The 23,269-nt window shown below is 37.9% G+C and overlaps 1 protein-coding gene across 2 annotated transcripts in view; it reads left to right on the forward strand.

Moving 5' to 3' along the window:
* Positions 1-22,329, forward strand: part of RIMBP2 (RIMS binding protein 2) — a 138,385-nt gene extending 116,056 nt beyond the window's left edge. The window contains exons 16-23 of one of the 2 annotated variants that reach the window (XM_068412599.1): positions 4,255-4,372; positions 7,462-7,614; positions 10,574-10,758; positions 12,251-12,419; positions 16,014-16,117; positions 17,139-17,210; positions 18,242-18,376; positions 20,760-22,329. In XM_068412599.1, the coding sequence (XP_068268700.1) occupies positions 4,255-4,372; positions 7,462-7,614; positions 10,574-10,758; positions 12,251-12,419; positions 16,014-16,117; positions 17,139-17,210; positions 18,242-18,376; positions 20,760-20,948 (1,125 nt within the window). In that variant the 3' untranslated portion in view covers positions 20,949-22,329. Of the gene's footprint in view, positions 1-4,254; positions 4,373-7,461; positions 7,615-10,573; positions 10,759-12,250; positions 12,420-16,013; positions 16,118-17,138; positions 17,211-18,241; positions 18,377-18,963; positions 20,687-20,759 lie in introns of those variants that run through there. The other variant, XM_068412600.1, reaches the window with a different exon arrangement.
* Positions 22,330-23,269: the final 940 nt, after the last annotated feature.

Here is a 23,269-nt window from a genome sequence, read left to right on the forward strand (position 1 = left end):
TGTTAAAGTCTGCAGGCATACTATTCCTGATGGAGTAGTGTATGTGAAGCGTACGGTTCGTTGACTCATTCTGCAGAAGTGGAATTCAGTATATGAATACTTCCTGGTGAAGGACTCATGGGTGTCTGAGTCTCATTTGAAGAGTATGGCCCACCAGGTTGATAGATTTTCTGGTACAAAATGCAGGTCAGATTCTGATCCCAAAGTGCACAATAATTTCCGCCTCTTTCACCAGATCCAGTTTCACTCTGCAATATCAGTAATTAACAAAACTATGAAAAACATGTTTCCTGACTTTTCCATAACGTAATCAGATTCCTGTTCCTCTTGCATCTGAAAGTATTCCAACCATGCCCTTGCAGCTGTAACTGAGTATTCTCTCCCGAGTTAATAGATGCCCCCAAGTAACAAGAAAACATTTTCCATGCAGGTATCTATTTGGAGATTATTATTCCCTCCAATGGTTCCCTAAACCAGAGGCTGACATGGGTGATCAAGGGAAGATTCAACTCACTTGCCTGATCTGAGCATTCTAAAATGTGGGATATTTTAGAGCTCCAATCAAAACTGTCCTTGTTCATATTAATTGACTTTTTTCCACTTCTGTGGCAGTTTGTCTCAAAAGTTTCAGAAGTATGACACACATTTTTTAAATGAATGAAAACAGGTGAAACAAATATACTTATAAAGTAACTTGGAAAGTTCCTAATGCCTGAAAGGGGGGAAGACATCCAAAACCCGGTTAAGTTTAACATGCTCAGAAAGAGAGGTATCGCTGAAGTCTCCAAGATGATCCTGTCGTTATTTATGGGTGCTGTTGTGTCCAGAGACCTACCTGGTCTGGGCATTGACTAAAGTACAAGGAGAGGTGATCTCCATGGTGTAGAATCTATAAACCATGTCAATCAAAACCCATACCTCCTGCATCATTATTCTCTTGTTTCTCCTCAGAGTCTAACAAAGATACTGCACAGGATTCTTCTGTCACACCAACCCGTGTTTTGTGTAAATGTAATAGAAAAATTACAAAATGTATCTGTCATGTTCAGAATGCTTATTTTATTCAAGCTGGGATAGTTTTTACCTACTTCTGGTATAAACAGAGACTTTTACTTACTTCTGCTAACAGGCTGATTTTCAAATATTGGTTTCATCAAGCAGGTACAAGATTAAGATGAGAGATTTTATGACAGTGCAGACCAAGTGACATCAGAGAGCAGCCTGCTTCTCAGGGTCTTTCTGTGGAAGCCAAGCTTTAAAAATGGTGCAGGTTTTTTTTACAATTTTACGAAGGAAAATAGAACTCTTAACAATGTCTGCAGAATAGCTCTCCTCTGGCAGGAGATTTGGGAGTATTTGCTGCTCATACAGGATGCTTTAACAGATGCAAAGCAAGAAAGCTTGCTAGAACAGAATTGTCATTCTCAGATATGGGTTCTGGTTACAAAGAAAAATTAAATAGCAATTTGGCATGGGGCAAGGAACATACTAAGCATTAGTGCTATGTTTTAATGCCATTGTCATTCACCATGCTGGAACCTGTATGCAGCTTTTATTGCTTTGTTTTAAATGCATGGGTTTATTCTTGTTCAAGAGCACCACTCAGTTGTCTGTACGGACCTCTCATGTTGTATCTGACACCCAGCAACTTCTTAATCATGTCTTTATTTTTCACAGATTCTCATTCAAAGCATGACATCCTTTTCACTAAATAAGCTGCATGTCTTACGTTTGCCATTGCTCTAAAACTAATTCTGTCTTTATTTTTCTTTCCTTCTCCCTTTTCCCTCCCATTTTATTTTTGTCACACACTATTTGTTCCCTATCTGGTTTTTAACATTACATAATCTTAAGGAGTGCGATAAGAATAAGACCACTGAAGCCACTTTTTTGGAACAGCCTGACTTTTCACAGCAGATACATCACAGTAAAAAGCTTTTCAGTATTCCAGAAGTAGCTGAAGAGGATGGTGAATACTCTGAACTGCTGTACAAGCAGGGTTTAGGTATGCCCTATAAAAAGAATCCCACACTAGCTAGAGACTCTAGACCACCTAGGCCCTACAATCAAGACCAGCAGCACAACTTCTGGTACCCAGCCAAGCACAGAATTTCAGGCATGGAGGATTTTGCTGCAGACGACAAAGGATGTAAATATAGCCGATCCTTATCGAGAAGCCCAGACAGTGGACTAGACTGTGGAAGTGAAGAAGAAGAATCTCGTTTTAATTTCAGATATACTTGCGATTCAGTTTCTGCCAATGTTGCATCTAGCTGTTGTGCAGAGACTGGTAACTGTTCCTGCAGGAAAAGCATGAGGCCATTGCTTGCTCGCAGGAAAACTTTAACCAGACAAACCAGCATCGAAGAAGATTTTGGTGACCTGGGTCCTTCTTTTGTGGAGCCCAGGAGTGAACAGGTCAAGCCCAGTTATGAGAAAAAGTATGAGACTCAGAAATGTAATAGAACAGATAATTTGTCTAATGAAGATGTTCAGGGAGGCTGGAAGACCGACTTAAAAATGGCTGACTCTAGGGCAGCTGGTCTACTTGCAAAGCCATCCCACAGAGATGCAGAAGACTCTCTGGTGTGTGAAATAAATCTTCCTTCTAACATCTGCTTGCCAAATCAGTCTATTTTCTTTCTTTTGTTCTTTTTTTTTTCTTTTTTTTTCCCCTGGATTAATTTTTAGAGTCCATCTTTTGGACTTACCTGCTACATTTTTCCCCCTTTTTTTTTTCCTCCCCATTCATTTTTGTTTATTATTCTGCATTTTCCTTTACAGTCCTCTTTTGTGTCACACTGAAATCAGTTTAATTTGCTTTACAATGATTTTCCCACAGAATGAATTACAATAATGGCTGCTTTTATTAAAGGACAACTGAATCTAAATTTTAATTAAGGGTTAGCTGAACTATAATTTTTCCAAAAGATTGTTTTTCTTTATTTTGCCCATCTAAATGTTGCTTTAAAAAAAAAGCTGCATTTTAACTGGAAAAATATTTCATTATTAATTTTTTTTTTTTAGATGTTGAATTCATTTCATCATGTTGTTTTTATTCACCTCATTCACAGAGTTTTCAGGATATAGTCTTTATCATGAAACATCTTCAGACAAGAATCAAGAATCTCCCCAAGTGTGACAGTGACCCAGATTTATGGAGTCACAAGTTTCATCATGTTTCCATTTTCTACCTTATCCTGCACGGTCACTACTTTGCCTTCCTTTTTAGACCATCTCTTCTTGCCTTTGAAGTTGCAGACTGCATCTCTGCATGAGAATGCAGCAAACAGCTTCTTCCAAAGGGAGAGGCCAGGGCCATTCCATATCTTTCAAGGATGCCTCTGCGTGATCTTGCCTATTTGCATTTCTGACCATTAATCTATAGCAGAGTCTCCACACTTTGATAGATGCATCCGTAGGCTTCCCTGCTCCCTAGAGACCAAAGCAAGTTCTTTACTCTCTCAGTCTGCAACAGTCCAGAGTGGAAACCTCAAATCTAATGTGCAGAAATCAGCTGCCTGCTCTTCTAGCCTAGCAGTTTATGCTGAAATGATCCTTAAAAATTTCTCCCATTAAAATTGGTGCCCAAGCTGTATTAATCTCAATGACTGCATGACAAACTCCGGAGAGCATTAAAGTAGTACCATTTAGTTATTAAAATAGCAACATTTTCTGCAAGGGTAGTGAACAGAGACAGCTGTGATGTGAGACGAAGTGTGTCTACATTCCCTTCTACGTGTTTCAATGACCTTTAAAAGGCTTTAACCTCCAAAGGCCATTATAGAAAAGCAGGGTGCTCAAAGGCAGAAGGATGTACACTTGTTCACATGCTGCAAACTGGACAAAGCTATACAGCTGAATACAAAAAAAGCTTGCCTTTTCAGTGCAGTCCAATCTCCACAGCTCTCGTGACTGGTTGTACTACTCTTCAGGAGATTATAATGTCATCTTAGCAGCAACAACAAAGGCAAAAGAATATTTCAGAAATTATTCTTTTCTTTTCTTTTTGTTCTGACGTGTGACTGCTGGTTACAAAGCTCTGCCATAAATCAGGGAACCATTTTTCCTTTTGCAGGTTTGCCAGACAACAGTATTTACTTTTCAGCTAACCTTTCAGTTAAAAACTAAGTTTAGTTGCCTTTAGAGCTTATGCTTCCAAATGTGATTGACCTGATTAATGTCCAACCATATAACCATAATGTTACCATGCATGTAAACTTACAAACCTGTTTTTTCTGTTGTTGTTTTTAGCTTTTAGGTAATCCATCATCTGCAGGACGGCCTGAAAGGGTGGAGCATGCAGGGCGAAGGTCCTCTCATGGCAGTGCAGTGCCACAAAGGTCTCGACCAATGTTGGTCCCTTCCATTGGTTAGTTGGACAGATTGGTGCATTTCTGTTCTTTGCAGCCTCAGAGTTGGGAAGGTGGTCCTTAAAAAAGAAACCACAGATACTTGTCTTGAACCATGGTTACTCTTAGTTTAAATGGGATGAAATGGAACTAAAAACATTTCCATCTAAATATGAGTGTACTGGGGTTTCACAGGGGGCTGAATCAGTAGTCATTGACATCACTGGGAGTCTTTTCATTAAATTTAGTGGGTGTTGGAGCTTTTCTAAGCTTGGTTAAGCTTAGATACTGTCAGATCTTACCTAAGAAGAAATTATAATACAGGCAGGCTGCTATATAATCAGTAAAATAAATGTACCCATTCAGCCATCCATCTTTCCATTCATCAACCATCATTTTGCACTCACTTTCCATTTTCTTGACTACTTTTTGGAATTTAGCAGGAAAAATTGAAGCTGTTAAATGTAACAAGTTAGTAGAACTTGCATATATTTACTGCATTTGATACTTCTTACAGAATCATCCCTATTCTGGTTTACTTATGACTTAAACTATATGCTGGTGTATACCAGAAAATCCAAAAAGTAGTGCAGAAAAGATAATGGAATCAAGACACTATGGACAAATACATATCTGTTAAAACTTGCACTCTGTACTGACGAATAAGAAACATTCACACTGAAAATCAAGAAACACACGCAAAACAAAAGCAGAAAGAGTTCTGTGAGCTATTACCAGAACTTTAGTCCATGAAGACGTAAAGTCGGTCCGGTTCCTGTCCCTAACCTGGATTTTAATTTGTGGATACTGTAGACATCACCAGGAGGAGAAGGTAGCAGTGTCAGGCAATTCTCACCTGACATTTATGTGAATAAGAGACATCATAAATGGGGATTATCAGAAGGGAAGAGACTGATCAATATTTTATTTTTAAATATTAAATATTTTTCCCTTCTCATAGACTCACACTAAAATGCCTGTACTCTAAATTAAAAGCAAAATCCCCTTAGTGGGCACAATTATTTTGATATCTAGTAGATAGTAATTCTTATTATTGAAACCATAGACTAGAAAACACACACAGCTGTAATGTGTGAAACTTTCTTAGTGTCTTCAATATAGCCTGGCTGTTCAGAGGCTGATTCTTGTCCCACATCCTGGTGTAAACCAGGATAATCTTCACAGATGTCAATGGAATTACACTGGTATGAAAATGGTATGGGGCAGAAGCAGCTCCAGGGAGGCTCTTGTGCTTCTGTTGACAGTTATTGTTAACTGAATCAAATAGGTTTCCGATGATGGTGTGAAGACTGTTAGATTTTAATCTTTTTTTCTTTTTCTCTGAAAGCAGCCTTTTTTTCTCAGGAGTAAAGATTTCTTGTTTATGTTTGGACTACTTAAAGCAAGTTTTGTATCTAAGTTCTTTCTTTTATATTATCTGCTAAAACATATTTTTATAAATATCAAGACAGTAGACAGGTTTGTTTGAATTAATCCTTTGGGTTTCCTTTTAGTTTTTATTTTAATTAAAAAATAAGGGAAGTGATTAAATTTATCAGATCTCACTTTCTGTCAACAAAGTTAGGACACGGAAGCCACAAAGTAATGACTTCCCTGTTTAGCAGTTCAATAGCAACAGCTTGGGAATCAGATAAAGAAATTAATTTTGATAGTCAATCTGTGCTCAAACAGATAATTAAACAGAAAATAAAATCTCAGATTTTATTTCTTTCAATGTAAATTAAAGAATGAATTAGTGTATTTTGTATTAGGTGCAATCCACAAATACTCTTTGGGTAAGTTCCATTAGGAATAAATTACAATACTGTGTAATGCTGGTAACAAGCAAACTGCTGAGCATTATATACAGTATCTAACAAAAAACAATTATTTGCTGTGAAGCTTTGAAAGGCCTTATGTGGCTCAGAGATCAAGAGTTCTGAGTTCTGACTAAAAGACTAGTGATTAAAATTGTTGAAAGATATGTATGCATTGTTTCTCACTTTCAGCATCATACTGTAATAAATCACTCTGAGGATAGGTGAAGCAAATATAAACACTTAATAAAACTCTGCACAAAAGTTGCTTCTTGTAAGCCTGCTGGAAAAAATCTAGAAAATATTAAATGTATCAAGAGGTCAGATAAATGAAATGTGGTAAAAGTAGGGCATCCAAAAGCATATAGTAGAGCACTGTATAAACTTGAACCCACTGCTCACAATTCCCACTGACAGAGGAAGTTCCCCATAAGGGCTGCAAATACGGTTTTTGAAGAGGAAGTTGTTAGAGTTGTGTCATTATAACATGTAGTTCCACAAAGTGAAAAGCAGAGTAAAATAAAAGGAAAGAAGAAAGGAAATAGGATTGAGCCAAAGTTTAGACTGCTTGCATACATGAAACTGTTGTTGGCCTCAGCATATAGCTCAAAAATGTGGATTCCAAATTTTTTGGCAGCAGCTTATTCGTTTACATGTATGCCTGGAGTTTTTACTGAGCTATTCAACTAAAGGGTCACTTTAGTGATGGAAAGTTCTTAAGACAGCTCTGGGAGGATAAATTAGTGGGAAAGACCTTCAAAATTGTAATGTTCTTAGGATTCCAATGATACAAACTTTCTCCAAAATGTTCCAGAATTTAAATTCTTAGATGTATTTTCTCCATTAATCTATAAATACTTTGGATTAGTATCTTCTTGCAGGTAGGATTTAAGTAAATTAATTAATTTTTGTTTTTAGGTTGATACTTTAGAAGGTGAAACACAGTTTACAGTGCTCTTGACCTTGCAGATCTGGCAGGTAGGATTGTTTAAACCTCATAATAAAAGATGATTCCTATCCAAAGATCTCACAAATAATATTTACGCTGTATGAATTTTAAGAAGCACAAAAGTCAGATGCTTTAAAAAAAAAAGAAGATATACACATTTCTGTGATTCCCCTGCTGAAAAAGGATTTCTAGAGGCTGAGACATTCTGGCAAAGCTTATGCAGTGTTCAGCCTTCCCACTATATGCAAGTCAGAAAAAAAGGTAGGCAAAGCCTGCCTGCAGGAGCCTCCGCAAAGGCAACTATACAATATGTTTTAATAGATCATTCCCTTTTTCTCCATAGAAATTACAATGGACAGTAACAGTGAAGGCGGTCGGTCTCGGTCAGGTAGTGAGGGAAATATTTCACCTGTAAAAGAAGAAGCTTATTATCGCAGCATTGGTGGACACAAGAAATGGCCTCAGCAGCGTACCATGGCCTCTGAATATAGATACGGTATGCCGAACATTATTCATCCTTTATGACAGACACATTTTAGAGCTGCGTGTTAACAAGCGTGGTTTCGGTATGACAACATTGCATGCAATGCAGAATGCCAGGGGAACTAGCTCTTGAGTCCTGTCTGCTCTCAGGTAAGTTTCTCCAGCTCAGCTGTAAGGGACAAACAGCCCTTAGTCCTCTGTCCTGAAACTGCTGTGCAGCCACTTTTCCATACTCGACTGAGTCCCAGCACACTGCATTGCATGTACCGCTGTGAAGCTATGCTGCTACTAATGCCAGTCAGTATCTACTGTACACACCTGAACAACCATTCATCAACATGACCACATTTCCACTCGATTCATATAGACGGGACAGGGGCAAACAGTAGCTGGTATATCACAACCCAATGTCCTATAACAGGAAGCAGATACTAAACATTATTCTGATTTATGGCTTGGGCTAAACAAAGATTTAGGATCTTTTCAATGACCACACAGGACTTTGGCTGTGTCACTTGGTGAAGACAAAAATTATTGTTAATTTTAGGCATAATTGCATCATAATGACAAACTTGTATTACATGAGTAAGGCGATTGTACCCACTACTGATAGTATTTGTTGCTTCATCAACATAGAAATCATTACATGATCAACAACTCAGTTTTCACAGTTCATAAACACAATGAACTGAAGTGTCTAACACAACCCATAAAAGCAGCCCAGGCCATATATAGAGCTAAGAATGACATTAGGGTTCTGTTGATATCTGAAATGAAACAAAAGGGGCCTTGAAAGTTTACGTAAATAATAATTTAATGCTGGGTTTCCAAGTAAACATATCTGACTGACTTACAACCAGATCATCAGCTTGGGTATATCAGTGTATATCTCATTAATCCAATGCAACTGTGGTTGCTGCTATGGGTCTGTTGGGAATCTGGCTGGCTGCACCCAAAGACGAAGATTTTACATGCACAATCATGTGTGTGTGTATATGTAAGATATATGTATATACCTCTTGAAAGAATAAGATAAGTGGGTAATGAGCTAATCAAGAGATTATTTGCTCTCTGGTTCACTGAAGCAAACATGACTATTCTGAATCAGATTGTTACAGGCCAATGCTTTTAACACAGATACTTTTGGCTATAATTCATGTTTGCACCTAACCCCCATTAACTGCAGCTGGAGGTGGATGCAAAAATCGGTATTTTTTTTTAATTTAAAAAACAAAACACCCTTTAACCCACCAGTTTTACATTGCCTGGTGGGCCTGAGTGTGACCCGCAGAATGACTGCAACCTGACTGTGGGAGGAGAACAGAACAGAGAAGAATCCCATCCTTTGTGTCCCATTGCTTTCTGTCCCACATGTGCCCTTCTGCCACACTTCCTTTCTGTGCTTTGTACCTGCCTAAAGCTTCTTGGCTGGAATTTTTCCCTCTTCTTTTGCTGTTCTGCATTTTTCCCTATTCACACTCTTTCTTGCGCTCTGGACCCAAGAGATTAGTAGCTCTTCCCTTAAAGCTGTGACCCTCTGAAATTTTTTTCTGGTAGTTTAAAAATATCAAATGTTGAATAAAATCCATCTGATGTTGAGGCAAGAAGAGGAATTTTGTCTAAAATGGTCCATATTGAATGTTCAAACTATTACCAAAAATGGGAGTCTTTAATTTGTAAGAGGTGATTACAGTAAAAATTGTATTAATATGAAAATTGTTCGGAAAAGTTTTGATATAGTTGAACTACATTTTCATTGTAATTTATAACATCGTTTCCTCAGTTTATTCATTGTGAGGGATCTTGTAAACTGGCTGATAAGCGTTGATTCAGCAAAGAACAAAAGTACATGACTCCCACTGACTTTGCAGGACTTGCACAATAAGCCAAGTTTTTTCGAAGTGGCTTGTGAGTTTGAGGGCTTTATTTTGGGGGATTTCAACTTCATATGTCTTGAAAGAGCCTATGTTTTGGGAAAGTGCTGCCACATGCTCTTTCAAAACAAAATTAAAAGCTTTTGAAACCTGTCAATCAAAACACGCTTTGTTAGCCATTTTGGCCTAATTTTCTAATTCAGTTTTACTGAAGTCCATCCTTAAGTATGTCATTGAATCATGGACTATACGCGTTCTCTAGGTCATTTGAAAAGTCTGAAAGATGTGAGACAAAATGTCAGTTCTTTTTTATGTCCTAATTGATTTGGTACCCTGCAGTGGACAGAGTTCAGTGCAGTGTCAAGTGTTGTGATACTCATGGATGATCTTTCCTAATGAGCTTATGGTTAAATGCAGTCACAACTAACTATTCCTCCTGGATTTTAACACATCTTGTTAGTGTTTGGGTTGGTTTGGGGCACTGCTGGCTATGTTAACTATTGACTGTGTTTAAACAAAATCATAGGCAGTGTAGTTCCAACCCTGGCATAACTAACACTACTGAAATATATTTCTTCTTGCCTGTCTGGAGAGAAGAGGTTATAACCATGTTTTAAACCTGGTACCTAAAACATGGTATGTCAACACAGCTGGGATGTGCTTTCTTGTGTCCATGAAGAGCAGAAGCAGCTGTGCTGGAAAACAGGTGGATCCAAAGCATGGTTATTTTTGCAGTAATGATAAAGCCTGTCAGACTCATCATTATGTCACTCTTAACATGCTTCATTAATTTATGGCAAACTCTAGTAAGCCTAACAAAAATTGCTTTCTTACCTGAGCTGTATTCACATGTGTATGTCAGTGTGATGTAGGAGATCAACACGACATTCAGTGCATGCAGATTGTATATGCTTTTTAAAAAAATAACAACTTGCCAATTAAAAAAAAACCAAACCACCAAGTTTAATAGGACATGCATTAAGTTATTGGGTTTTTTTCACTGAAATGCCAAGCATTTTTCAAATATTAACTGGAATAGTTGAAAGATGAGGTCAACTTGTATTACTGAATTGTTCTTTTCTGAATTTACTTTCATAGATGGCTATGGTGGTCATGACCATCTTTCTCCAGATATTTATGAAGAATCAGAAACAGATCCTGGCACAGATGATATTTCTACTCGAATATTTGTTGCACTCTTTGACTACGATCCGCTGACAATGTCCCCAAATCCTGATGCTGCAGAAGAAGAGCTGCCATTTAAAGAAGGACAGATCATTAAGGTGGGATCTAAAAACAAAGCAAACAAAGGACCCAGTTGTACAAACACAGTCTCCTTTGTTCTCCATGGAGAAAGCAACTTGTGTGACTAGAGTCCAAGGTGTTTTTTTTCCTCCAGAGGTTCAGGCTGTAAATCTCACTGCATCTGGAACCTAATATCTAGTGCTTATGGCTTAAAAATAATTAGGTAATGGGCAAAAATCTCGAAGTTGCTATAGATAGGGCCAGAGTCAAATAGAGATTTAGGTGCTAAGGCCAAAATTGTGACTCTGAAGCCCGCTATGCCCATTGCCACAAACCCTGCAGGAAAAACTGCTTCAGAGAGGATGTCTTTCCTGCAAAGGTACTACAAATATGTACACATTTGGCACTGAAAAGTCTAGAGAGATCCCACATCAGATATTTCTTCTCAGTGATGTTTATTTTATGTTTGGGACCATGGTGATTACTATGTGATCTGCTGCTTTGAATTTCTCATCAAAATGTTGTGAAGATGGATTAGTTTGCATTTTCAAAATACTTTTCATACATTACCTGAGCAGTGGGATGGTGGAGGGTCAGTTCCACCACGAGCTGTATGAGATCTGTCCCGTACATGTGTTACGGTGACATATGCTGTACTGTGTGAAGTAGTAGTGGTGCCAGGTAAGTCATGGATATACAGTGATTAAAACTGAAAAATGTTCCTGCTCTAGAAAGTTGAAGCTATTCAAAGGGCATTTTTAATGAACTCTGATTTGAACTGAAGGCATTGCTCTGGGGTTTTTTGTTTGTTTTTAAAGAAAAAACAATTGATTGAGCCTAAACAAGGAACAATCTAAACTCAGTCATCAGTTTGGCCTTGAGAACATCATTTTTGTTTTATACAATCCTTGATCTAGGCCTTTGTATCATTAGTAGCCTGTATGAATTGACTGCATTTTTAGAATTTAAGAGAAATTTTGGATTTACCTGTTCTCACTGATGAAAATTCATGCTATTTTTATACCTTAATTAACGTTTTCTGGAAAGACAATAGCAGAGCCTAAGTAAGCACATATATCAAGTGTATTAAGTATTAGATAGGCATTTTTGATCATATACAAGTTGTTCTGTTCAAAGTAACAAGACTTGGCACAGTTTTGCAAATGCTTATGTTGAATATAGTACATATGACATCAAAATGGTGCCATGTGAATTTCATAAACATGAGTGTAAAACATTAAGTGTACTTTTGGCTCAGCAGAGGGAGAAACTGATGACTTTTAATGGTGTCTCTCACTTTTTGTGCATTTCACTGCTAACAAAAACAGTCCACATTCTGCTTATGTATCTGAAGTCATAATTCAAATTGACATGACAATTCCAGTTTTGTAACATGTCAGAGTAGTCAAAAACTAATATAATTCTACATCCAAACTGTAGTCGTCTGTCTATGCTTTAGTAACCATTTAGCCTGTATTAAAATTCCTAAATGCTAAAACCTTCATTGACCAACATCACTCTGAATAACAGGTTTATGGGGACAAAGATGCTGATGGATTCTATCGTGGAGAAACCTGTACAAGAATTGGCCTTATCCCATGTAATATGGTCTCTGAAATCCAAGCAGATGATGAAGAGATGATGGATCAGCTTCTAAAACAAGGGTTTCTTCCTTTGAACACACCAATTGAGAAAATTGGTAAGGAAAAATATATGTGCTTCACTTCGCCTAACTTTTGGGTGCTATTAACTTGGCTGGATCAGCTTTGCCTTTTGTTTTTACTATATGCAGATGCATCTAAAGTTTACAGCAATTTACTACACCATGGGATACATTCTGTGTCAGTATCTGGATGACTTTATTCAACTAATATTTAAACTTGGTCACATCTTTTGCTGCAAATGAGGACTTGTATCTTCGCCACTCCACTCATTACTTTATTTTCTTATTTAAAAAAAATGGGTTTTGTCACCTGAAAGATTTCTAGACACAGAACATGATCCCTGTGCTTTGGAGTGTGCTGTGCTGAGGTGCTTTGTGATACGCTCACTGCTGCAAAGCATAAAAAGAATCACTTATTTGTTGTTATTTTTACTCTTCTACATTTTCCTACTTTACCAATAATTTAAAGGGATGGTGGCAAAGGGTTATGTGTAATCTCATTTGGGATGGATAGCACTACGTATTATGAGATTTTTATGGATATTGCAGTAACAAACCCTTTAAAAAGCAGAGTTTGGCCAAACAATTCTGTGTTATGAACCGCTTGTGTTACATCATTGGTTTGATGTTGTACACAGATACATAAAGCAAGTATCTTTACTTAGATTTCTTTCTAAAAATAAATTTCATACAACTATCTCAATATATTTTAAAATTCTCAACATGATTCAGAGAGTTTAAAGGGCTGGAATTGGTTCAGTCCTGTTTAAAAGTGAACTGTAAAAGTGGTTGCTAAAAAACCCAAAGAAATCTTCCACAATTGTTTTCTTAGACTGAATAAAACCTTACTGCTTCCAAAATCATATTAGTAAATGTGAGACAAATTAATTTTTGTTGTTTTTATTTAAGATATTGAGATATTTTTAAATTCTCCGTTGTCCATGAAAGGGAAGGATGATCTAAGCTCTTAAATGCTTATCTGAGTTCTTAATTCAAATCTGTGTATTTATTTACTTATGCCACAACAAATACTCCACCCACATGCACTTGTAAACCCCACTGCCCATCTGCCCCTGTAGGTATAGCACATACACCTGCGCATGCATTTATAGGACAAACCCATGGGGCAGGCACACAGCGGGACCTAGAGCCGTGCCTGCACAGGTTGGCTGCCTACAGCCTTATTCTGCACAAGCAGTCGCTTGGGCATGGCTCTACGTCATTTGAGGTCTATTGGGATGAGACACCTAACCTGCTTCAGGTGCATCTGTAAACACCACTGGGGGCCTGGGGGATGAAGAAGTGTCTCAGTATATTTCTACTTTTAGCAATGAGGTCTCATGTGGGTACAGAAAATACCTTCCTGAACAGCTACGACTGAAACTTCCTGCTTTAAGTCCTGCTCGGTGCTCTCAGTTCTTATCAAAGTCAGCAAGTTGTTGATACAGAACACCTGTGAAAATGAAACCACTGGTCTGCATAGCTCCCCGTAACGTGAATATTTTAGCTGCCTAAGGGTCGTATTTTGCAAGTATAATTGGATTTTTCTGTTGTGCTCAACTGGCAGTGTCTGCTGAAATAGCTGAGAAATCAGAAAGTCTTTCTCTGGGAAAGAGGGAGAGGCAATGTGTTACAGAAATGTTGCCCTGCCTTACATTTTTAAGCAATTCTTTTTATTCTGGGATGTTTCTGAGCAAGCTGTTAGCAACCTACCCCCAGCAGTTCACCTTTAAATATTTTAGCACTTTAAAAGCATCATGTATTTTCTCTTTAATATGGATGTAAATTGTTAGCCATTTAAAAAATAAAATAAAAAAAAAAAACAAACACAAACAACAAACACTCTTACCAATGGATTTGTAAAGAATAGTTAGTTTGGCTTAATTTTAAACTAAATACAAGTTCTGAATAGCAGAGATCCACGTGCTCAGACCCTCGCTGTCACAGAGGCTGCCCACGTGGATTTTCGGCAGAAGCAGGCTCAAATTGCCAGTCTGTCTCGTATTGGTGCTCATACTTTTAATGTCATATCAGACACTTTACATGCTTTGTTCATATGACTATATTTTTTCTTAATCCTTTGCCCACATTAAATCCTTAAAAACAGAACTTTGAACAGCTTCATATCTTTTCTTCTTTTATTTGTATGCATTCCTTTCCTGAAGTCAACTGTGACCGTTTCAAAGAGAGCACACGCTCTGTACACCGCAGATCCAGAAAGTCTAAAAGAGGTCTGTGCTAAGAACCAATCATTTGATTCAAGCTGTAAATTAGCTGAAATGATTTGAGCTGTCTAGATTTATTTTTTTTTTTATGCCTTTGAACTTTTGGAAACCAGAAGTTGGAAAATATTGTCACATAGCAATTATGTATAGGGTCCCTTTTGGATTCTTTTCTCAGTGGTAGAGGGGCCCTTGACCCTGAACAGCGGGCAATGGCTTGCTCCAGAGAAGTACTTCAAAATGGAAAGTGGGACTCTGAGACAATCATTTAGGTGTGGGTTGATCCAGGCTTTGGGGAACCAGGGGATCGGGTCCCGTGTCTGTTAGAGTCCGTGCCTTCATTTTGGATCTCTCCTTGTGTTCTGTGTAAATCCCTTGCATTGGTAGCTGGGAAAATAACTCCAAACCACCCACTGCAAAAGTAAGTGATCTCCTCTGACTGAGCGCTTCAGTGTCAGCTGGTGGGGATGTGACAGCTGTGAGCGCATGCTACTCTCAGTATTTGCTCCTACATCAGCCGAACCTTTAATGTTCACCCTCCTGCCGGAACACCCATAGGGTGCCTCCTAACCCCAGGTCTCCTCTGTCACACTGCATAATGCTCATCAGACCTGCCCTCAATGCCTGTCTGTAAGTAGCACTAACAAGCATGTTTCTCTTGCTACAGCAATCATCTGCAAGACTCATGCTAGTATCATTCAAATTTAAAATGAAGCCCATTTTGGACTTCTCTGTAAATGTTTAATGTCAATCAATAAACATTTCATGTGGTTCCTGGAAACTACAAATTTTACTCCTTTCCTTCTGTTCCCCACAAAGGAAACTTGTAAAATTAAACAGTACTTGAGAAAGAATGTGTTTTTGTAGTCAGAGTCTTGAAAGTATTGCAAACCACTTGCACAAGGGATAACCTCTTGTCTTGGGGCAGATGAGCGTCCGTTTCTCCTTCCAGTCTCCCAGCAGAAAGTTGAAGAATAAGCCCAGGCACAAAATTCCGTGTGATTGGTGGAGGGGCAGGGAACAGACAGTAAATGTGGAAGTTTGAATAACATGAAACAAACATGAATTTTGACTGTTTGGCTTTGTATACCCTGGTCACCTCTGATTCTTACAGCCAAGAATGGCTGAAAATTTCAGAACATTAGTTTTGTGGCTAAATACTGTTCAGAGGCTTAGAATAAAGAGAGCAAGCCAAATGTTAAAAAAAATTATCTGTGAAACATACACGCTGTTTTGAAACCTTTGTTAATAGCTTTGCTAATGTGACCTTTTATCACTATGCTAGAGAAATATCAATGTTGTTACTGCACTGTTGTGAAAATGACATGGGGGAAAGTTGTACCTTGTTTTTCTTTTCAAAATAACTTTGATAGCTTTCCTTCCCTTCCTCTCCTTGTGATTGGAACAGAAAGAAACAGGCGGAGCGGCCGACAACAGCCAGTGTCTACAAGAAGGATGGTGGCGCTGTACGATTATGATCCGAGAGAAAGTTCTCCTAACGTTGATGTAGAGGTACTGACATAAGCGTTTACTGCCTTCACCATTTCTGGAGCCATAGTTAGATTAACAAGCATGAGTATAAATGTACAGCGTTGTGCACAAAAAAAAATCATAGTTCAGAATTATAAACATTGGTCAAGTGTTTTGGGGCAGATGTATATGACAAGCTTATGTACAAATAGATTTACAGTTCTTGTTCAAAGTAAATTGAGGAATATCCTTTGTAGGATTTATTTACTACGGCTCAACACATTATACAGTCAGCTGTTGACATATGGTTGTGCAATATATGTGTACACATATATATGTAATAGAAGTCTACAAGCATGGAGTTACAAATAATAGGGGTTGATTATTTTCCATTTATTGTTTTCAAACTTCCTTTGTATGTTTCCACATAAGAACAGGATTATTTTTGAGAAGCGTCCTAGCTTATCCCAACAAGCTGACAGTGACACGTGCTTTCAAATCTCTGTAACCTGCAATTCCTCCAGAAATCAACCCTCCTTTGCAACCCACGCCAGAACAATGTAGCACAGGAGAACAGCATTCATAATATATTGTATTGCTTTAACTGATGCTTCTGACCTTCTGTGGCTGTATGCCTTGTCTGTAATCTTTTTTTTTTAACAACAGTGTAAGGACATTTTAACAACTGAGCATTAGCTAGAGCTCCATTTAAAAAAAAACAGCTGACCATTAGCTAGAACTTCATTATGGGTTTACCTCCCATTTACCTACATCCAGTTTCCCATGTCTCCATATTTGTCATCAGCAACAATGGAATAAATTTTACATTGTCTTTGATGTTACATGGTAAGTCCCTCAATCAAGATTTGATGCAATTTTCATTTATATATGTATTGTGGTAAGAATGTCAGAGTACACCCAAAGCTCTCAAAAAACAACAGTTTCACCAAAGGTGTCTTAACATAAAGGAGAGGGAAAAATATTAATGGATTTACTATTAGCAAATAAAATGTTAACCTTTGCCTAACCAAACACCCGCTGTCATGTGTTCTGTTTTCTGCAGGCTGAGCTCACGTTCTGCACAGGGGACATTATCACTGTCTTCGGTGAAATCGATGAAGATGGATTTTACTATGTAAGTTGGCTTCTGTTTGCTCACTTCAAACTGCTACAAACTGTTAGAGCAGGCTTCACTACCATGAACTATTCAACAGCGGTCTGGGGGGATTTCAGGTCACAATTCCAGCTTGTGGTGGTGTGGGAACAGCTGTGATCTGAATTTAACAAGGCCAACCTGCGATGGTATGCCTGGAAGCACTGTCAAAACAGGGGTAGCGTCACCACACCCATTTCCAACCTGGGAGACTGAGGTCACAACCAGCCCAGTTAGAGATATAATATCTGCTTCATTTATTTTGCTGGAAAATGAGTGTTTTAATCATACATGTATCTATGCGAACATGTGACTGACTTCTAATGGGTAAGGCATTTCGTGTGGGAGGAAAAAACTAGATACAGGCTGTCCCTATGATAAAGGGTTATTTGATGAAAACAAATCAAGAAGATACTTCAGTAGTCCTTTAAGCACTAGTTAACTGATCATACTGCTATCATTCCTATAAGAAGAGGAAGAGTTTAATCATGGGAGACAATATTCCAGCATCGCTTGCCCAGCTGAACTGTCTCCATGTTGATAGGAGCTGCCAGTCTGCACCTTGAGCTTGTGTTTTTCCATTTCCACAGTGTACTGGCTGCAGAAAACAGGCCCCGCTGTCTCTTCCAGATGCAGTTTAGAACTGACCCTTGTTGAGACCCAAAGGAATAATCTGATCACCTCAGAAGTGCCTTCACATTGTGCAGCCTAGCACCACACCGATCTGCGGTGTTGCAGTCCTAAGGACCCAAGTCTAGAAACTGTGTGGGAATTCAGTTCCTCCTTCTCCGTTGCACATAGCTAAAGCCCACAGGGGTGCATTTGCTCTCCATTACACCCACTAGCTCTTGTGATCTTCAAAACTGTATAAGCTCTTAAGGTCTCACGTGACCTTAGACGGGTATTTCCTCTTCCTCACTGGCCTTGAAATAGTCAAAAGTATTTCCTTACCTTCTTGGGAACCTACATTTGTTTTAATTAAAACATTCACTGAAATTTTCATCATGTTGCAGGGTGAACTTAATGGACAAAAGGGGCTGGTTCCTTCCAACTTTCTTGAAGAAGTGCCTGACGATGTTGAAGTCTTTCTATCTGATGCACCCTCGCGATATGTTCACGATACACCGATGCGTACAAAAGCAAAAAGGGTAAGCAACCAAATAACTTAAATTTTAATTTTCCATTCCATTCTTTCTCATATATGATTTAGACATTACTTTTAACATTTTTAAATCCATTTGCCCATTTAAAATTAACTTTCAAATATATAGAACATAACAAAAAATGACTTGACTTAGCCTTCTGCTAGCTCGTTACATTTGTAAATGAAGAAATTAAATTGACCATTTGATTGCAGTCATTACAACACCTTCAATTATAATTTGAGTTTAAGCAGCTTTTCCCTGGTGAAAGTAGTTACTTCCTAATGCTTCTAAGCTACTCTTACTACGTGCAGTATCTAGATAAAAGCAAATGGTTTTGTGGACGACAGACTGGTACAAGCATTCCTTTAAATACAGATTGTCAATGCGCTGATTGACACATGTCCGTCTCTTAATCCTCATGACTTTCTATTCCAACTGTTGTTAATTAATTGCCCAGAGACTGCTCTTTTATGAAAGACTAACCATGTTTAGAGTATCTCATTTTTGGTTTTGTTTCATCACTGCAATACTTTTATATATTATATATTTTATATATATTTTTATTTCTTTGCTCATCTGCTTGGAAACAGAAGAAGAGTGTTCATTTCACACCTTAATAAGGCAATGTAGCCTTCACGTAAGTGAGCAACTGAAGATACCAATAGAGATTTCAATTAAAGCTACCTGGCTATCTAATGCAAGTCTTGAAACTTAATTGTGGGGGAAAAAAAAAAAAGAAAGAAATATGTCTCCAAAATCCTTGGCCACAGAAGAATAGGCTGTATGCTTGTACTGTATCTAGTCAAGTCAATTTAGGTTTCTTAGGAGACACATCCTTTAAAAAGGAATCCTTAGAAATAAGTCAATTGGCCCTCACTTTATGAAGGTCAACGTTTGGAACATATTTCTTCATGAGCTAAGTGTTTATGTTTACATAGAAAGGAGAGTTTGATGTCTAACTACCCTACAAACAACAGCTGCATATTGCATTGTTAGCCAACCTGGGACGTAAAAATTCCAAGCTCCTGTATCAAGAGAAAAGCACAACACCCCCAACCCCGAAAGAACATACAAATGAACTGTAAGCTGATATGTACCGCAGTTTACAAGGGTATAGTTGGTTTTGAAACTCATTACACTCAAATATAGCTACAAATTGTCTGCCTTAAAATGTGTTTTCCATAATCGATTATACCCCGGTTTGCCTAAGACCATTCTGAACAATCCCTTCATGTGGTACGATTTACGGGGATTTTCCTAGAAAGTGCACATTTGAAATATTAGCAACTGTTTGGTTTACCAATGCAATAGAAGTCTCAGTATGACACATGCAGCTCACGGAATGAATGCATTAGACTAAAGATACGGTATCTTCAGGTGTACGTTGGGGTGCTTTACCAAGTTGGTTTTTTTTTTTTCATTAGAATTAGACCTTGATTTAAAATCAAAGTAGGCTTGAAGCCCCTTTGCTTAACTCACTGTTGCAAAACAAGCCAGTAAATTGCTAATGTTTGAACTCAAACTACAAGATAACAGGGGTCCCGAAGGCACGGACTCCACTATGAAAAATATCATCTTAATGGATAGTTACCACCTTTTGTCAGCTGGGCACTGTAGTTAGGATAGGCCAAGTAGTAGTAGTTTTAGCATTTTCATTCAAGTGCTTCTGATGATTGAATAAAAATAGCTGTTTAAAATATTTAGGAATGCTGTCATCTAACTATTGTACAAGTATTCACCTTCATTCAGCAACCTCATAGCTACAGCATACACATCAAGCAGTCAGGGTCTTTAAGCTTTCTTTGATTGCAATTAAGGTTCATTTTAGCTTTTTCTTTTTCCTTTATTTTTTTTTTTAAGCCAGTGTGCCATCTTCTCAAATATGTATATAAAGTTTGCTAGCCAATTTTAAAGAAAAGGCATTTAAAGGACATTAAAAAATAAATTATTTTAAGGAATTTCTTCCAAAAACAGTTTGGCTTCTAGAGATTGCTAATCTGTAATAATTTAACGCATTTATTTTTCTTAAATCTATAGCTAAAATTATCCCTCTTCATTTTCGTACTGTCAGAGTACTGAAATGCAAAACCAAAACGAGTTTTGTGGCTTTTGTGGCCAGAACTATGGCAAAACAAGTGTTTCCAACTCTTTCTTCAAAAAAAGTATAACCAAACCAGGGCTCTATTGGAGTGTTTTCCATTGTCTAGACCTTTTCTCAAAATTTATGTATTTTTCCATAAGCCCATATGGTATTTTAAGCCACAAAGAAAGGAACCAGCCCTTTTGTTTAAGTGGGTAATGGGACAAGTGATGTTACCAACGTTCTTGATGATAATAGCTTTTCAGCTTTCAAACATTCAATAAATTATAACAATGTACCTAATAGGTTCCTCCTGAGAATACAGGTACATCACGGAGAGCACCATCCCCCACAGTTCATCTCCATCCTGGGTCACCTACGTCACCTATGGGTTCTGGTAGTCCCGGGAGAGGCAGGGATATGTCCTCGAAAAAGAAAAAGGGGCTGCTTTCCAAAGGCAAGAAACTGCTGAAAAAGCTTGGTGCAGTGAAATGATTCATGTACTCCTGGACAACTCGTAACGCTTCCAGTCTGTGTATTTTTTTTTAAACGTCAAAACTAGGGCTTTCATGACTATGCAGTACAACTTTACCAAACCTTTGCATTTTTAACTCTGACATCAATAGAATCATGTGAATTGCTTAATCAAAACAGCAAGCAAAAAAGGAAGCGGATTTCTTGTCGCAAATATTTTTTTCTTTAAAAAAAATAGTTTTTGTGGTATTAAGACCAGAAGAACATGGTTTTATTTGAAGTCAACTCAACACCTGCAACTCCATTGGACAAATCTCAGCCTTTAGTCTCCTTTAACCATGAGCGGGGGGAACAAAACTCTATTCATTGATTCCTGGTTCAGAGAGATCACCCCACCGTATCTGGTCTTTATCATAAACAAAAATGGTCTTGAAACTCCTAGTTTAATCAGCCTTGATGTTCTGCCTTATTAATGCACAATGATTTGTACTGTCTAATAAATATACAGCGTATACTTTGTATGTACTGTGTATTCAACTGTCTTCATCTTCCCTCCAACATGGTAATTTAAGATCAAGTACTATGTTACTGACTCCATGCAATGTCTGATGTAACTCCTGGGAGTTTGAAGTGCTGTGCAAAACGCTTTCTTTTTGGTTTTTGCTTTTTTTTTTTTTTTTTTTTCCCCCAAACCAAACCCTTTGTATTGATTTCTTTTGTCAACATTTTCACTACACTGAAATCAAATGCAGTATAAGTTATTCAGAGACTCACCCAGTTTCAACCATACAACCTCCAGTTTTGGAGGTCCTGGTTCACTGTTCTCAATTACCAGGAAAGAAAACAAAACAAAACAAACACTCCACACCAAAACCCCTTTACTCCCCAACTTTTTTCCCTGCAGAGGTATAGTCCTAAATTAAAAGGCCTTTTCATATTGATGTCAGACTCAAGATAAAATGCATGTCTAAAGTAAAAAGTGAAAAACTGTGTTACATACACAAGCCGTAGCCGGTAAAAAGGCTGCAACAGGTGATAATCAAATATTAATTGCAATATTGGCATCTCAAGAAAAACAATCTTACACATTGATGGCAGTCATTGGCTGTTACTATTTTGTAATTCTTGTCCATTTGTAAATTGTTTTTACTGTTTATACATACTTTTCAGACTGCCTTTCTTTTTGTAATTTATGGAAGGTTTATAAATGAATGATCAAAGCTTCCCCATTGTGTCTTCAGATAATAATGTAAATTACTGTAAGATACCGTGTGCTAGGTTATAACATTTAATTAAAGAAAATAACTGGCCTAAATTTGTGGTAAAGTACTGTGTGGGTGTGTGCATGTGTACAACTGTTGTGTATTATATTTTATATAAATAAATAATTTGATATTTTGTAGAGTGCAGTATGTTTCATGAATCTACTGTATCAGATGCTTGATTACTGCGTTAGCCTTCTCTCCCTTCCTCAAGGATCAGATGGAAATGGTAAGATCCATGCCCCGGGAGCAGTGATTAAGCATGCAAGTACTGGTGCAAGCTACAAGTTCGAACGCTGCACCCACATGGAGAAGGAACAGCCCGCAGTGACCATTTCCTACCTTTCCAGAGCTGACTAAGGAAGCAGCTCCACTCACTCCTTTTCTATTGACCTCAAATGATAGAAACCAGATCAGAATGAACACCTGTCATGGGTATAAATAAGTGATATGTAACTAGGAAGAAATACAAAATACTAAAAGTAGTGAATAGGGAAAGCCACCACTGTATGACATCAGAAAGACCAAAATATTTGCCAAAAACCCCTACGCCTCTCTTCATGACAAATGTCATGTAGAAGAAGCTGGTACCATCCTCTCAGCCTAGGAAAGAAAAAAAACCTGAACTGAATACAAGTGACAGAGCTCCCTCATTTTTCAGAACTGTCGACAGCTGCTGAAGTTTACTGTAGAACAAAGGCTCATCTGAATGCAAGACTCCAGACGTAAAGAACGGTTAGAAAGTTACTCTAGCATGTCACATGTATGCCCAAAGCCCAGTCTTGAAGTATGCACGCAAACACATCTAAGAGGATCAAACGAGCAAGGATTACAGCAACAACTTTATTTAAATCTTGCAAAGAAAAGGAACAAGGTTCACAACAAGTTAGTTAGAAAAACCAGCACTAATACAAATTCTTCCATATGCACCAGTTTGACTCTGTGCCTGGTAATGCCAAAATCTGAAATCAACTTCCACCAACACAACTCCTATCTGCTTTGCAAATCAATCTAATCCTGCTGAACAGTTACCAATTGAAGTCTTAGAAGTACAATACAAACCAAAATTCTGCCTCTGTT

This window comes from Nyctibius grandis, chromosome 14 (genome assembly GCF_013368605.1).
Source record: "Nyctibius grandis isolate bNycGra1 chromosome 14, bNycGra1.pri, whole genome shotgun sequence".
In the NCBI taxonomy this organism is placed as follows: domain Eukaryota; kingdom Metazoa; phylum Chordata; class Aves; order Nyctibiiformes; family Nyctibiidae; genus Nyctibius; species Nyctibius grandis.